Here is a 15,720-nt window from a genome sequence, read left to right on the forward strand (position 1 = left end):
GTGCACGAGGACCACCAAAGGTTAAGAGGGACCAATAATCTTTTTCCACCCATCGTTTTCTGTACCCTTCGTCCCGAGCTGACGTGCGGCGAGGTGCGCCCTCGAACCAGTCGCCAGTCAATCAAAGCGCACATGTAAAAAAAAAAATCAAAACTCACATTCACTCCCACGGGTGATTTAAGAATCTGGAGGAAAAGCCAAAAGCGTGGTGAGAATCTGCAAATGCCGCGCAGCAGAAATTCAAAACTGGGACCTCTCAACTGTGAGTCAAGGATGCTGAGTACTTTGTCATCATGTCCCAATGTTATTTAAATTAGATGCCTTTCTGTGTAACTTGCGCATAGCAACATGTTGGGCTGATGTCAGGGTGAAAAATAGTTACTTAGCGCTTTCAACAGCTTTTCTTAATCACAAAAAACTCCAACAACAACAACACCTGTTAAATTATTAATATTAATTCATGATGATAATAATGGTGGGCTTTTATTGATACTCTCAGCGAAGTTATATTGTCTATGTTATGATTGTGTTCATAGTTTGCAGGAGTGTGGAACAGCTCTGGCTCATCCTGAACCTTATAATAATATTTGGGCCCTGTCGTGTCGCTAAATAAGGTAACCAAAATATTAGAAACAGCTCCCAAGAAGCTGCTATGAGGTTCTATACCTTTGTAAACTACAACCACAAGAATACACATATCATTAAAAAATAACATAACTGCATATTTCATGAAGTTGTTGTATTGCTTTTCATGCTGTTTTGAAGGCACCTTTATGAAAACAAGGAGAGCGCGAGACGCAAACGTACAGTAAGTAAATCCAACGATTTAACTCACCTACTGCAAATATGCATTCAAAACTCAAGACAAAATGATTTCAGAATTGTTGCTGTGGAAATTGTTTGGTGAGGTTGCTAAGAACGAGTTGTGCTAAAATGAGACTCAGTGAAATGTGAAATCATTGTGAAATGGTCACATTTAATGGTTGAAACCTGTCATTGTATATACAGCTATAAAAAAGACCCCAGGTACAGGTTTACGACATTCTACTGCTAATACATACTTAGTATTTTTTGTATTATTATTATTATTAAATAATAAACTTTTGTTCAATGTTAAAGTTACATATCATAGTTTACAAAATAGGATCAGAGGAATACAGTAAGCCATTATGAATGTCAGATTAAAAAAAAAAAGAAGCCAGAAACAGAAGAACTAAAACCCTACATGTGTGTTTTTGTAGTTGTTTTACCATAAAATTCATATAAAAACACAATAAAACATCAGTACTCATCGGAATAACATAATACCAACAATTTATCTTGGCTACTGCAAAAAGACATTTTCTATGCATGTGAAGGCGTCAGAATACAAAGTGATTTGTGTTATTTTACAGCCACCAATGCCTCCCAAAAACAGCTTTGTCTTTGTCCAAAAAAAAAAAGAGGAAAAATAAAAGGTTGGGAATCTTTAGATTTTATTACATATATAGATATATTTGTGGTGTTTGTTTCTATACAATCAAAGTCCTTTTTGACAGTTGCAAGCTAACCTGTCTGGATAAACCAGAGTCGTGTTACTGAAGTGTCATTGTGTTTTTTTTTTTTTTTTTTTGTGGCCTCGATTATTTTTGTGGCCTCTGCAGGGTTCCTCCATGATTGTGCAAACACAAGTTATTATGCTTTTCAGATCAATGGAATCTGCACATTTTCGGGGCCATCGGACTGCATGAGGGAGTTGTTGAGTCTTTGGCATGACGATTTAGCTGTATGGGGTACTGGGACAGCAACTGGGCACAAACACATACGCACATGCTCGACTTTTGTGCGTGCGCGTTTTGGTGTGATTGTGGCTGTATTTGTGCGCAGGCAAAAAAAAATTAAATTGGGTAAATAGATAATCCAAAAAGGAATTAAAAAAATGCAGAGAAGAAAGTCAATATTGTTACCAGCCAAACAAATGAAATTAAAGCCAGCAGGTGCAGTTAGGCGACGGCTGTTTGCAGCGATGCTCCTATTGTTGCCGCTGATGAAGACGATGAAGATGACGCCACGGCCGAAAGCGGCTCCTCTGAACAATTTGCGTGGAACCATGAATTGAAAATGCTGCGTAGGGCATTGTCCAAGTAATCTTGGCAAGTAAGTGTGGGACAGACAGAAATGATCGATGCACTGTATCCTTGGGACTTGTGCAAAAGAGAAAACATAGATCCAGCCTCTTCTTCTTCTTCCTCCTCCTCCTCTTGTTCTTCTTCCTCCACTTCCTCCTCTCCTCCTTTCAGCCGTAAGATATTTACATCTGGATAGACAGGCAAAAGAGTTGAACCATTATTTTTTTTTGTCACTTTGATCATCCTATTAAATTGCCATGCCAAAATAGTACACTGTGACAGATAGTCACGGGTGCCACAGGAAAATATCGAATTTCACTTACTGTAATTTCTGGCCTATAAACCACGACTTTTTTCACACGCTTTCAACCTTGCGGTTTATGCGGTGATGCGGCTAATTTGTGCATTTTTTCTAACGGCCGTAAGGGAGCACTCGAGCGGAAAAGGTAAGAGTGAGGCTGGTGGAATATATGTGTTGAGTAGGTGACTTTTACAGGTCCAGCCCTGTTAGCGCTGCGCTAGCGTGTTACTGCCGTATCTCAGTGATTTTTACCGGTATGTTTTTTTAACCAGCCCTGTTAGCGCAACGACGCTAGCGTTAAACTCTCTGTGTACCATCTTTTGTTGTAAATATCTCGTGTTTCAATGTGGGCACTTGCGGCTTTTACACGGCTGCGGCCTATGTATGTACCAAATGGTATTTCCTTTACAAATGTACTGGGTGAGGCTTATAACCAGGTGCGCTCTGTAGGCCGGGTATTATGGCAATGTGTTGTCATTTTTTGATGCATTCAAGACAATAAAATGTTCCTCTATCAATGCCAACGATTTACTGTACATTCGTAGTCGCGGGAAGAACTGTGAAATGCTCTTACATTAGATGGAAGAAGTCACAACCCATCCATGTATCTACCTGTTGCCATTCATACAGCACAATTAGTCATGGCTCCCTCCAACAAAATCAATTTGTGTTCAATTAATAAACAGGACCGGATGTTACATCCTCTCAGTAGATTTGTGAATACATTGAGACGAGATTATTATTATTTTAGTCTTTATACTTTTTGTGACATTAATCTTTGGCATCGTGCCGTGATATTTTCTGAATGTAAAATGGGTGCCTTGGCCAAATAACGGTTGGAAAACACTGATCTCAACGATATTCACAAATTTTGCATAAATGCAAAATAAAATAGGTGCTACGTGTTCCTAGAAATAACAAAAAAAAAAAAGCATTTCCAGTGTTGTCTGAAATTTCAAGACTAGTTGATCTGTTTCCATGAAAATTCAGTTTGGTTTCTCATTATGATGAACTTAGCAGTTGAAGGATGATAAATCATTGAATTAAGTAAGTTTTGAGAAAAACGAGCCATCATTTGATGAGAATAAAGTTACAAAAATGATCACACCTGTAAAAATGAGGAATGTTGAGAATCTTGTCAAATAGTGCACAAAAAGTAATATGTCCGCTCCAGAGAACGAATGACATGGACTGAAATCACACATTGTTAAGCACTGCTTTCCTATCATTCACCAAAAGTAATGGTGGGGTAATCGAGTTTTTTGATCTGCCTTCAACTGCTACCACCTTGATCCCAGGGAAAAACAAGCTTCTTCTGACAAGACAATTACACAGTGGCTGTCAGGTCTGTTGTGAGTTTTGCAGAAATTCAAATCACATTCCTCTCGTCAAACAACAACAACAACAGATGGAGACAAAGGTGATGGCCACATCACCACAGAATGTCGTGCTGGGGCGGCACCGAAAAATTCCTTGTGTGTTGTTACATACTTGGCCATTAAATCTGGTTCTGATATGAAATGGCACATACCTTCAACAACAGAGGTTGTCGTCGAGGGAGGCTAAAATGCCATCCTTCAAAAAAATTTGCTTTCTTGACTGACTTTGGTACACAAGTGGGTACTAACAAAACATTTCCTGCTTGCATGTCCTTTTAGTAAGTCTATCACTTAGGAGTCAAAGCTCAACATACACATTTTCGACAGAAAAAAATACACCCTTTCAGCACAATTTGTAGTTTAAAAGCACGGAAATAAATTGAATGCGACAGCTTTGGATTGGATTTTACTTGAGTTGCTTTGGGAGGTTTTGTGGAGGAATAAATGAACTGCCTCTTCAGCCGGCTCCTAAAAAAAACTCTATCCCTCTGAATGCGTTCTTGCTGTCAATGGACATGCACCACCCTGCTGATATGTGACTGAGGGGCCGAGTCCGTAATCAACTGAAATATGAGTCAATACAAGCGGTGTGTGTGTGCATGTGCGTTTACTCACTACATGAACAGCAGCAGCATCCCTAACAGAAGAGGCGAGAAGAAGGTGAGAAGTTTCGCAGCCCTGCCCACTGGAGGTTCAGCCTTTTGTGGAGCGTTGGATGAAGGGATGGGGGAAGTCTTAGTCTCTACGGGGGAAACAGGCACAGCAATGCAAAACATTTTGGTTTTATTCATTCATTCAAACGTTTTTTTTCCCTACTGTTTTTATTCCCGAGGGAATTGACATCCGAAAGATCCTTTTGATGAATGGACACTGGAAAAGGGCTCATGATAGCGGAAAGATGCAAACAGGAAGGAAAATGCATTACAGCGCAAAATCAATTCTAATCTGCAGGAGCAATCAATACGAGACTTGTTGAGGCAGTTATGAATTGAACCGGACAAGAAAAATCATATTCCTTTGGAAGCTGCCCAGAACTGATTCGCTTGAACTTCTTGGGTCAAGGAATTACTCTGCTTTTTCTGGCTATTATTTTCGTAGACTCACAGAAGTAGTTCTCAAACCTTTTACAAAAAGTACAACCTAAAAAAATATATATATATCCTGAGCGCTCCAAGTACTACCATCATGACCAAAATGTGTTCATAAAAATATTATTGCAAGTCATTGGAACATTATGTACATTTATTCTTCACCTAAATATGCATAGAATAATTGTAGTAAGAATATGGAGTCAATTGTAAGAGGTCTACTTGTATTTAAGTGTGCAAAGTTAAAATCATTAATTTTCATGCCCAGTAACATGGTAGAGCAAGTGTATCAAAGTCGTTTTTGTCATGGACCACATCAAAGTATGATAATTATAATTATTCTGACTGTCAGGCAATACATGATAAATGTATGATTGCCTCAGATAATTACATGTGCATAACAAATGAATAACTAACTAGCTTGGCAATCAAAAGTCAGTTAAAAAAATAAAACATTTGTTCAAGTATTCCATTTATTTGAATCGGGGGATTGATATGAGCAAAAATGTGAACACAATCCAAGCATTAATAACAGTGACGAGAATTTGCAATGTCGGTTTGAAGTCCATGGCTGTGATTTGCTTTCGCGTGTCACGAAAAAAAAAGATGTGCTCGGCTGGATTTTGATACCTATGCTGTACAGTTATTAGCGAATTCCTAACACTATTCATTTATTACTTATATTTTAACATATAGATCAGCATTTCCATAAGTTTTATCTGCATTAGTTTAAGCCAAATGCATTGTGTGCATCTGAGGTTTGTCCCTTCAATAATATTGTGACTCTCCCTCCAAGTATAACCAGTTGTGACATTCATAATTCGTCACATTCCGAAGAAAGATACAGTAAATAAAGCCTTGTAAATATTTCCCGTACCCTAATTAATAGTTATCATGCAAAAAAAAACAAGTATATAAAAATAATATTTCAACTGAGTATATATGATAACAGTGGCCTGTTGCAGGCAAAATAGCTGACAAAACATCACAGCAATCATTTTTGGGGGGAGTGGAAAGAGAATATAATTTCCCTCGTCCTCCAATTAATGAGTGTTGCAGAGCAATACGGAGTCAGTAGATAGCGGGAAGCAGCTAGGTGTGAAATGGAGGGCGCTAAAGACAGAGCGAGAATGTGCAAAGAAGGCCTCTCAGAATAGTGAAATAAACTTCATGCAAAGCCGTTTGCTTTTGAGTGGTGAGACAAATGACAAAAAGATGCAAGGATGAGAATGCAACCACCAGAGGTCATCGTTGTGGGTCACGTGAATCCAAAAAAGACAGAAAAGAGTGGCAGGGAGGAGGAGATCTGGCAACCTACAGGAAGAATGACGTGGAGGAATGGAGAATTTATAGAAGAAAAGTCGTGGACTTGTGAAGGATGCACAAAGGGGACATATAGTAGAAAGACTCTAATCCTTTGTGTTTAAGGGGGACAGAAAGCCACAAAATCATTGTGGGGGATCTGCAATTATCCTTATCCTCTTAGTGAGCCGTGTTAAATCTTAAATAATATTCATCTATCACGCAGTGGTGAGTTCTATAAGTGGAGCTGGGTCGAAACTTGTCAATCAGGGATAACACTGCTGTTCTGCTCTAACTGTTTAAAAGGAGATGGCTTTTATTTTTTTTTTTGTTATTATTATACTTTTAGCAAGATTTCATTCAAAAAACACAATGGAAGCACAAAAGTCAAACGCAACCCATTGCAGAGAATTTTTGCCATTGAAAATTGTAGAAAAATAAAATGATTCAGTTAAACAGTTGCAATCTTTGAGTCTTACAAATGTAAAAATGCTTTAGTCACTGTCGTGAAACTGTACTGATTTGACTTTTGAAACATTTGTATTTAGGATTAGGTAACCCTAAACCCTATGAACCCTAACCCTAACCCCCATGTACTTAGAATTTTCACATGGTGGAATAAAATAAAACTGTACGTGGCACATCCCATTTGAATTTGAGATACAGATTTTTTGGAGGGGGTAGCCGCATTTAGTTTTGGGGGTCCCTTCTCGCTTGTCGACGCTCTAACACGTCGCATCAGGCATGAAGTATCTGGTATGAAATAAGAGCTATCAGACGCTGTCCACTTTCTGTCTCACTGACAGTGACACAGGGAGGCCGCCCATGACTTTTCAAAGGCTCCGGCAAACTGCTTTTTGCATTAATGGCGCGAGGGCATCTGAGCAATGGTCCCATCGCCGAGGATGAGATTTCATCTGTCTGTCAGTGTGCCATCCCTTATGGATGTGAAATGAGAAGCAGAATGATACTTAATCTTCGCGAAGTATAGGTGACACACTATTTAAAGCGCATATGGGAGAAAAAATATTACCCAAAAGGGTTTTAGCCTTGTTTTTCAAGAAAACAAAGGACAAAAAAAGGAAATAAAGGAAGTCCAGTTGTATTTAATCAATAGTAAGTCAATTTCCTAACCTTAAGGCTGTGCAGTCATTGTTTAAAATGTCATATTTAACACTTTATCTGGTGACTGGTTACAAAAAAAAAAAAAAAAAAAAAAATATATATATATAATATATATATATATATATTTGAACAAAGGAACTATCATAAAAGTCTAATGATATTTTCCACTGATAGCGTCTGCAATCATTCAAGCGATCATCTGAATTGTAAAAGTTGTGAGGATGCCCGAGAAGGCTCTCGGGCTCGCGCTGTAGGTAATAATGAGCAAAACGGTGATCAATACACAGGCGTGTACGAGAAGAGGGAGAGAGCAAGAGGGAGGGGGCATCGGCCGGGATGGAGAGAAACATGAGGAGAATCCTAATGACCTCCCCCTTTTCTCACTAGTAGACACTCAATGCACTACGCTTGTGTGTGTGTGTCTATGCATGTGTGTGTACATTGGTTTGCATGTCAGGACTGTTGCTGAATGCCACCTTTTCTGTCCCTGCAGCTGAGCATGCGTTTTGCGTTTCCCTAACATATCTGAGCTCTTATGGAACCCGCGGAGTGTATTACTTGTAGTGACCTACAGGGGGCACTGTTGCATCGTAAAAACCATTAAGAGTGGGGCGCAGCGAGAAGGCGAACTTTTGAGTGGCAATCATATATGAAGAGTAACAATGAAAAAATCGTCACACACATATTGCTCAGATTTTAGAGGATACATGTTTGCTAATTTATGATGGCCACACTAAACAGTTAATGTGAAAATAAATCAATAAAGCTGGGGGTTGTATATTCAACATTGTCGATCACTTTTTTTTTTTTACTCTGGATGATCTCTGAATGGTGATTTAGAAATCAAGGAGGCTTCATTTCCTTTGATGCTGAGCTATAATATGGGTAATGCGCTATTAATATGTAATGCACCGGCATGCATTAATAGTAATGATCAGAGCAGGATTTTATGTCTTCTTGCACACTAATGATAAGTTTGATGATTTCAGGCATCAGCGTTGGCACCGAACTTCAAATCAGCAGAGATTTGCAAACAGATGCCTTTGCGATGATGTCATCGTGTGACGTGCGTGCGCTGTTATTGTTTCGCTGGGGCAACCAGATAAGAGGAAGACTCACGCGTGAGATACTCCACATCAGTTGTGGAGGTGGTCTGCACGGGTTCTTCAATCCAAGGTGTCGCGTGCACGGCGACACTCCAGTCGCTCCATGTTCCAATCTCTGTGTCTTTGGCAGCCACCTGTTGAACAAATAAAAAAAGGTGCGTGGAGGACAAATTTTAAAAATGAAGACACGGCCTGTGTGTCTCTTTTGATTGAATTCAGTCAGCAAGTTGATCGGTTGTAATAAGCAGGAACACTTTTACAAGTACTGCAGGTCTGTACTTCTTTTGAAACCCTACGTTTTACTTGCCTTTGTTAGATATTGACCAAAAACTTTGTTTTAATTGCAATTAGCTCGTGTGCGTCAAAATACTGCGTTTTTCTCCTTCTTGCCTGATAGACAACAATATTTTCCTTCTATTTTTGTGCTTTTGTACACACAAAAGGATCCATACTTCCATCCTGTGGGTGTAATTCACAGGTCTACCATTCATTTTAATTCACATGATTTACTGTAGATGTCACAGTACCTGGATGATGTATTCCTTTCCAGCATACGCGTCAGTGATGGGGTGAGAAGTGCTTTCAGATAGTTCCATCTGTGAAAAAAAAATACAGACAAAAAAGAAGATTAGACTTTAGCACTCACGCAAAACAACTTTGTTTGCAAAAGTCCAATACAATTTAACCCTGACAGACCGTTTATTTTCAATGCACACAGCAACAAACATTTTCTACAGTATATCAAATGTTCAAGTGCAAATGTATTTGGAATAAAATTAAATGATAATAAATTGTTTTTTTTAATTTTGCTGCTGTTTAGTTTGAATGATGATTCTTGAGCTTTTTTTTTACTTCTTCACTCAATTACATTATCTTATTTCTCTTGATGTCAAATCATGCACTAAAAATAAAAAATGAGTGGTCAGCACTTCAGCCATACTTCTGAGGTTGGGGGTTCAAGTCTGAACTTTAGCAGTTTGCATTATTTACACAACGAAAGTAGGGGATACGTGGTTGCTGTGGCAACCTTGGAGCCTGTTGAACTGATTACAAGTCAGATGCTGAAAAGATTTTAAAGCTTATTTAAGTCAACCTATTGTTGCTTCTAGCTTCCCATTTTGTAGGAAGTCAAGTATATTTCTGAAATGACAACTCTTTAAAAAAAAAATTGCAACATCATGAACTCTGCAAGCATTTGGCGAAGGGGAATTTATGGGCACCCGAGTCTGCGGGAAGTCACTCTGACAGCTCTTTCCTTCTACGTATAGTGCCAGCCATAAATTATGGGCTCACTGTTGCAATTCTACATTTAATGCTTTATGGTGGTTATATTAGCTCAGCTGTGCGGGACACCATTTTTATTGAGTGTTTATTTATTTACAACACATCTTTCATCTTTATTGTGTGTATTAATCAAGCTCGTTGATTTATATATATATATATATATATATATATATATATATTTTTTTTTGGCAACTCTGATGCCGTCGGCGGCCTTTGTACGTAGCATACAAACTGTATACAATCACATCAACAGCATAAATCACAATTAAAGGTGAAAGCGGCGGCATGGATGACACGTTTGATAACACAATAACTCGCACCAACGCTGGAAAGCCTTTCGCACACACTTTTAACGTGCACAATGTAGCAGATTGGAAGGCCACGCTGCTTTGATTTGGTGCTTTGTTGTAATTTACAGTTCGTGCGGCGTTTTGTGTGTCTGCTTCTTTGCCTTTGGCTCGCGTCTTGACATATTCAAGGAAAAATAGGGCTTAAAAAAGGTGCTGAGTTTTCCTCTCCTGAAGCCAAATGCAATGATTTAGTGACAAGCCTTCTGCGGCTTCAGATCAAGACGAGAAACATACGTGCAGACAGCTCCAAAAGTGGATTAGAACTAAAGAGCCATAAAATCCTCACATCTTTGATTGGGCGACATTAGCAAGATGGCATGTCCTGGCTGGACATCATATTGCATATAGACAAATTATGATCTGAGCAGGACATTTTACAACATACAGTACAGTGCAATATACTGTACATCAGAGTATTTAATTACAAGACCCCAAAAGGTTTCCTGAAAAAATGTCACATTTTATGTCCCAGCATGATAGGTTGGCAGTGACGCATCAACAACTTTCATATTGTACTCACACATCAGTTCAAAGTTTTTCCGATCAAACCAAGACAAATCGTTTTCAAACTTTTTCCACCATTAATGTGACCTATAATGTATGTACACACTTTTGATACATGAAGAAGTTGTTGTCACCCTTATTAAGCATCCAGTACTTGTCACAAGTTCTGGCAGCTCCTTTAATGTTGCTGTTGGTCTCTTGGTAGACTCCCTCGCCAGTTTTCTTTTCATCTTTTCGCAAATTTTAGAGGGAAGTCAATGCTTGGTAATGTTACACACACATACACACTTGTGCAACTATGTTATCTCAGTTGTTCATTTTCATGAAATTAATGGTGGAATTTTCCATATTTTTTTATATTAGAGAATATTGCATGAAAACAGGTGTGTGAAGGCTTTTCATATGAACTCGAAAGGAAAGTTACTGCACTAAGAGGAAAAAAAGAAACACTAAATCCAATAAACAACTTTTTTTTTTTATAGCAATATGGCCATTACATTCCACTGTTGTTTCATTCCAATGAGCTCATGGGATGAATCTTTAAACAACCGCAGCCTCTCCGAGCACTTGTTCTGGAAGTTTCCCCTTCTAAATAATCTGTGTCTTATCTCATGATGATGTTGATCCCTCCGTTTTCAGTGTGGCCTCGATCCTGAATAGCATCTTTCTCCCCCCTACGATTTTGTTGGAAGAACAAGGCCAGACTTTATCTCACAAACCGAGTGCTATATTTACAAGCTTAATTTATTTAGCGGAATGCAGTAACAACATCGTTTAAGCATGCTCGCAACCACGCACGACTCCATGTGTTTGACCATATTGCAATGATGTGCCCTGCGCACACATTTTTGTGTACTGTAGAGTGTGCATGGACATAATATGGACCGGACCGGTCTTTAGCCATCGGAGCTGTTTACATGTCGCCCAAACAGTGTGACCACAGCGTCTCAAAGCATTTGAGTCTATGGGGATATTTACGGTGAAAGGTCTCGAAAGTAAACACGTGGAAGTTCAGTCACATGCGTTTTTTCCCAAGTGCATTTTGTGAGAGAGAAAAAAATACCTTTGAATATTTGCCCTAACCCGAAACAAATAAAAGAGTTATCACATTTTTTTGACAGTTAAAAAAAAGAATACATTTGAGGAGACTTTACATAGTTAAAATTTCAAAGCAATTCATCAAAGTACCCTACTGATTAAAAAAAAAAATCCATCCATTTTCTTTGCTGCTTATCCTCACAAGGGTCGCGGGGCGTGCAGTAGCCTATCCCAGCTGTCAAGGGGCAGGAGGCGGGGTACACTGTGAACTGTTTGCCAGCCAATCGCAGGGCACATCGTGACAGTCGCAATCACAATCACACGTCGGGGCAATTTGGAGTGTCCTATAATGTTGCATGTTTTTGTGATGTGGGAGGTAACTGGAGTGGCCAGAGAAAACCCATGCAGGCACGGGGAGAACATGCAAACTCCATACCTCAGAACTGTGAGGCCAACTTTTTCCTGGTGAGACACCGTGCTGCCAAAAACTGATGATAATATTTGGATATTTCTTTTTTAGATGTCCTATACCCAACACAAACACACACACACACACACACACACACACACACACACACACATATACCGCCAGGCTAATGGCAATCTCGGCTTTCGTCAAACAGAGCCAGCGGGCCGCCGGACCTCGCCAGTGCGTTACTGCCAGCATTTGGCTATGTTCTCTTCAGCTCTCTCGCCAGTGAGCACTCACAGATGATTCAACTCGCCGAAGGCCAGAACGCGTAAACTAACCAAGCGCCAAAGACAATGACACACTTTTGTGGCGCATGGACACGTACCAAACATAAACAACCCCTCATGAGGCAATGAAGTAAGTGCCGCATTTCAGAAGCTAGCGCTGCTATCTAACACCAATCTGTGAACCCTAGAAAAATAGCAAATTTAAACATAGCCCATTACCACACGCTGGCGCTGGTGACACTATTAAATAGTAGTAATCTGTGCTGCTAATGCTGTAACTATGCGGCTACGACATAAAAGCGCTTCGGCCACCGTTTTATGGCACAACTTCGTCCAACCTCCCCAGCGTTTTTTGGAGAAACTCGCTGTGTGACTGCTTGTTATTTAAATTTGCTCCACTGTTCGGGAATAGTGGAGCAGAACAGCTGGCTCACAGACACATTTTTAGAAACGGGCAGATAACAAAATATTTACTTGCTTGTGTCATTTCACACTTGATGGGTGGGCAGGCATTCCAGAGACCCAAATATTTGTATCTACAAAAGTATTTCTATCTCCATGCACTACTCCACAAAAATATTACTCTTTAGTGGTGCTATTTATTTATTTAAATGAATTCCCAGTGCTTGTGTCTGTTCTCTCTAGGTGCAACGTACATCTTGCTGCCACATTCCAAAAAACTTGCATGTTTGTTTGTTTGAAGACCCTAAATTGGCCATCGGTGTTAATGTGAACGGCTGTGTTTCACATTTGCCCTGTGCAGGGTGTAGCCGTCCGCTCGAGGGGGGACAAATGAGAACAAGCTGTACAGAAAGATAGATAGATGGATATTTATGGTACTGTGTGTCTAATGTGATATGTGCTTTGTGGGGAGTTCATTTTATCTTAGATTTTACCTACTTCATTTTATGTAGTTTTCATCACATTTTTATTTCATGGCATTGTTTTATCCTTATTTTGTATTTTTTATGCTGTTAATTTACTGCAGTGTACATGATGTCTGTGTTTGCATGTCACTTGGGCTGATCCATTTTACTCACCAAGCAATTAAAGTGATAAAGCAATAAACTCAGGATTTTAACCATTCATAAAGAGTGCATACCCATAGGAAATTTGGTATTTGTGCCCAAACGCTACGACGCTGCCAACAAAAAAAAATATTTGCCCATTAAACATTATGTTGACTTGCTTCACTATTCCCAAGATAGAGTATGATAATTATGATGATAAAATATCTACCCAGATGAATTGATTACCGACGGTCTGTTTTGACAGTAATCTTCTTTAAATATCCTCACTCTGGAGACTTCTCTTCATTTCATGCATAAACACCATATGTTTGTTCACTGTAAACAGCATATGTGAGCTGGAATATGGCAGAGTTAAGTAGGAAAAGCAGTTAAGTATACCTGCCTTGTCTGACCATTTTCAACATGAAGATTACAATTAGCATGCGGTTTAAAGATATGAAAAATAGTCAAATGGAATATGTTATTTAATTGGGACATCAAGTGATCCAGTGTGGGAATCTTAACGGCTAGTCACTACCTATGAAAAAGTAAGTATTGAAAAATCTAGCAAGATGAGTCAGAAGCTGGTGGCCTTAATCAGCATTCTGTCATCTACTGTTGTAAAGGCTTGGGTGAAAATGACTTTCTAACACAAAAAATGTTGGGGATTATAGCGTTAAGGATACATGTTACAATGGAACGGACACAATGAGTAATTGTTTCAGGATAGAGATAGAGCAGCTGGAATCTTGGAAAATTTCCTTGCTCTGGCTTACCCCCAAAAAACAACAATAGTGAAAACTACAGTGGTACCTTGATTTTCGAACGTCTTGGTATTCGAACAAATCAGTTTTCGAACAAAAATTTAGAGATTTTTTTGCTTTGGTTTTCCAACGAAAATCGGTTTTCGAACACCCTGACCAGCTGACCCATGGCGATTTGTTATTGTGCTTTCGAATGCACCCCTGAAAAAAACGGAAAAGACATAACGCACACGCGGTGCAACCAGTTGACTCAACCATTTCTCTGCTCGTGGACGTTTCCCAGTACTGTAGTGACTTTTTTTTCTTCAAATTGAGCAACATTAACACCCGATCATGGCTCCAAAGAAGGTAAGTGGAACTGCTGGTGCTGAAAAAAGGAAAGTGGTGCGTAAAATTGTTGACTTCAAGAAGGATTTGATAGCCGAGCACAAAACTGGTGTGCGTGTTTCGGAGTTATCGAAGAAGTATGGCATAGCAAAAACGCTATGCACCATTCTGACACGCAAGGATGCCCTCAAAGCAAGTGATGTTGCTAAAGCAGCAATCGTGTTGACCAAGCAGAGGCCACAGATCTTGGAGGAAGTCCAAAAGTTGCTTCTTATTTTCGTACATGAGCAGCAATTAGCTGGGGATACTGTTGGTGAGGAACGCAGGAGAAGTCATCTGTTGAGGCTGAAGGCAGGAAGGATGTCTGAAGTGCCAATATTAAAGCTATCTGCGCTAAATGGAACGACATCCATCATTTTGTAGAACTTCATCACCCAAATAAAGCTGAATGTTCCAGAGCACTGCAAAATTTTAATGTTGCTATGAGCCACTTCAGAAAAGTGCTTAAAAGATGGCAGAAGCAAACAGATTTGTTCTTTGTGGAAAAAGGGGTGAGTCACCCCACCGAAGACATCTGAAAATGGTGTTTTGCATTGATTTTTTTCTTTTGTTCCATGAACCTTACCTCTAGTTGCAAATTTGTTACGTACTTTCTGTGAAAATAAAAAACAATTTGGTTTTTCCCCCCACATTTTTGCTTGTTTAAAGTTATTCTGCACTTTTGTTAGTAAAAAAAGGTTTACAAGGCTAGGGGCCGAGATACAGATATGGCAATGCATTCCCAGGCTTGCATACTCTACTAGGCTAAAGCATACATTTTAAGCAAAAAAAAAAAAAAATTCTTAAATGAATTAATTATATAAAATATTCAAACTATACATGGAATACATACAAAAGCTAAAAAAAAAAAAAAAAAAAAAAAAAATCGCTTTAAAAATTTTTTTTTTAGGCTTGGAATGCAGTATTTCATTTTCCATTCATTGTAATGGGAAAACATGCTTTGGTTTTCAAACGTTTTGGTTTTAAACCAGCCTTCCGGATCGGATTGTGTTCGAGAACCAAGGCACCACTGTATTCTGTTTAGGTTTTGTTGCATTGCATGAGATACATGATTTGTAAAGGTTGTTAGACTAATTACTTTGTCTAACTTTGCTCACCCCCATGATGATCTAGCGTCAGCTTGTGGAAGCTGACAACAGCGGCAAAGGACTGATAGAGAAAAAAAATGGGTTATGTTGGTATTGTTGGGATGAAACTGACGACAACTGAGGAATCTCTGTATCTGATACAGTATAATGAGAAAACTTGTTGACACAAAAGATGTGAAATTTGAGG

The 15,720-nt window shown here is 39.1% G+C and overlaps 1 protein-coding gene across 7 annotated transcripts in view; it reads right to left on the bottom strand.

Moving 5' to 3' along the window:
- Positions 1-975: 975 nt before the first annotated feature.
- The window catches only part of cntfr (ciliary neurotrophic factor receptor), a 283,752-nt gene continuing 269,007 nt past the window's right edge, over positions 976-15,720 (bottom strand). For all 7 annotated transcript variants that reach the window (XM_061801928.1, XM_061801931.1, XM_061801929.1 and 4 more), the window contains 4 exons: positions 8,937-9,005; positions 8,423-8,543; positions 4,404-4,530; positions 976-2,296 (listed from right to left, as the gene is read on the bottom strand). In XM_061801928.1, the coding sequence (XP_061657912.1) occupies position 2,296; positions 4,404-4,530; positions 8,423-8,543; positions 8,937-9,005 (318 nt within the window). In that variant the 3' untranslated portion in view covers positions 976-2,295. The remainder of the gene's footprint in view (positions 2,297-4,403; positions 4,531-8,422; positions 8,544-8,936; positions 9,006-15,720) is intronic.

This window comes from Syngnathoides biaculeatus, chromosome 17, assembly GCF_019802595.1.
Source record: "Syngnathoides biaculeatus isolate LvHL_M chromosome 17, ASM1980259v1, whole genome shotgun sequence".
NCBI classification, from domain to species: domain Eukaryota; kingdom Metazoa; phylum Chordata; class Actinopteri; order Syngnathiformes; family Syngnathidae; genus Syngnathoides; species Syngnathoides biaculeatus.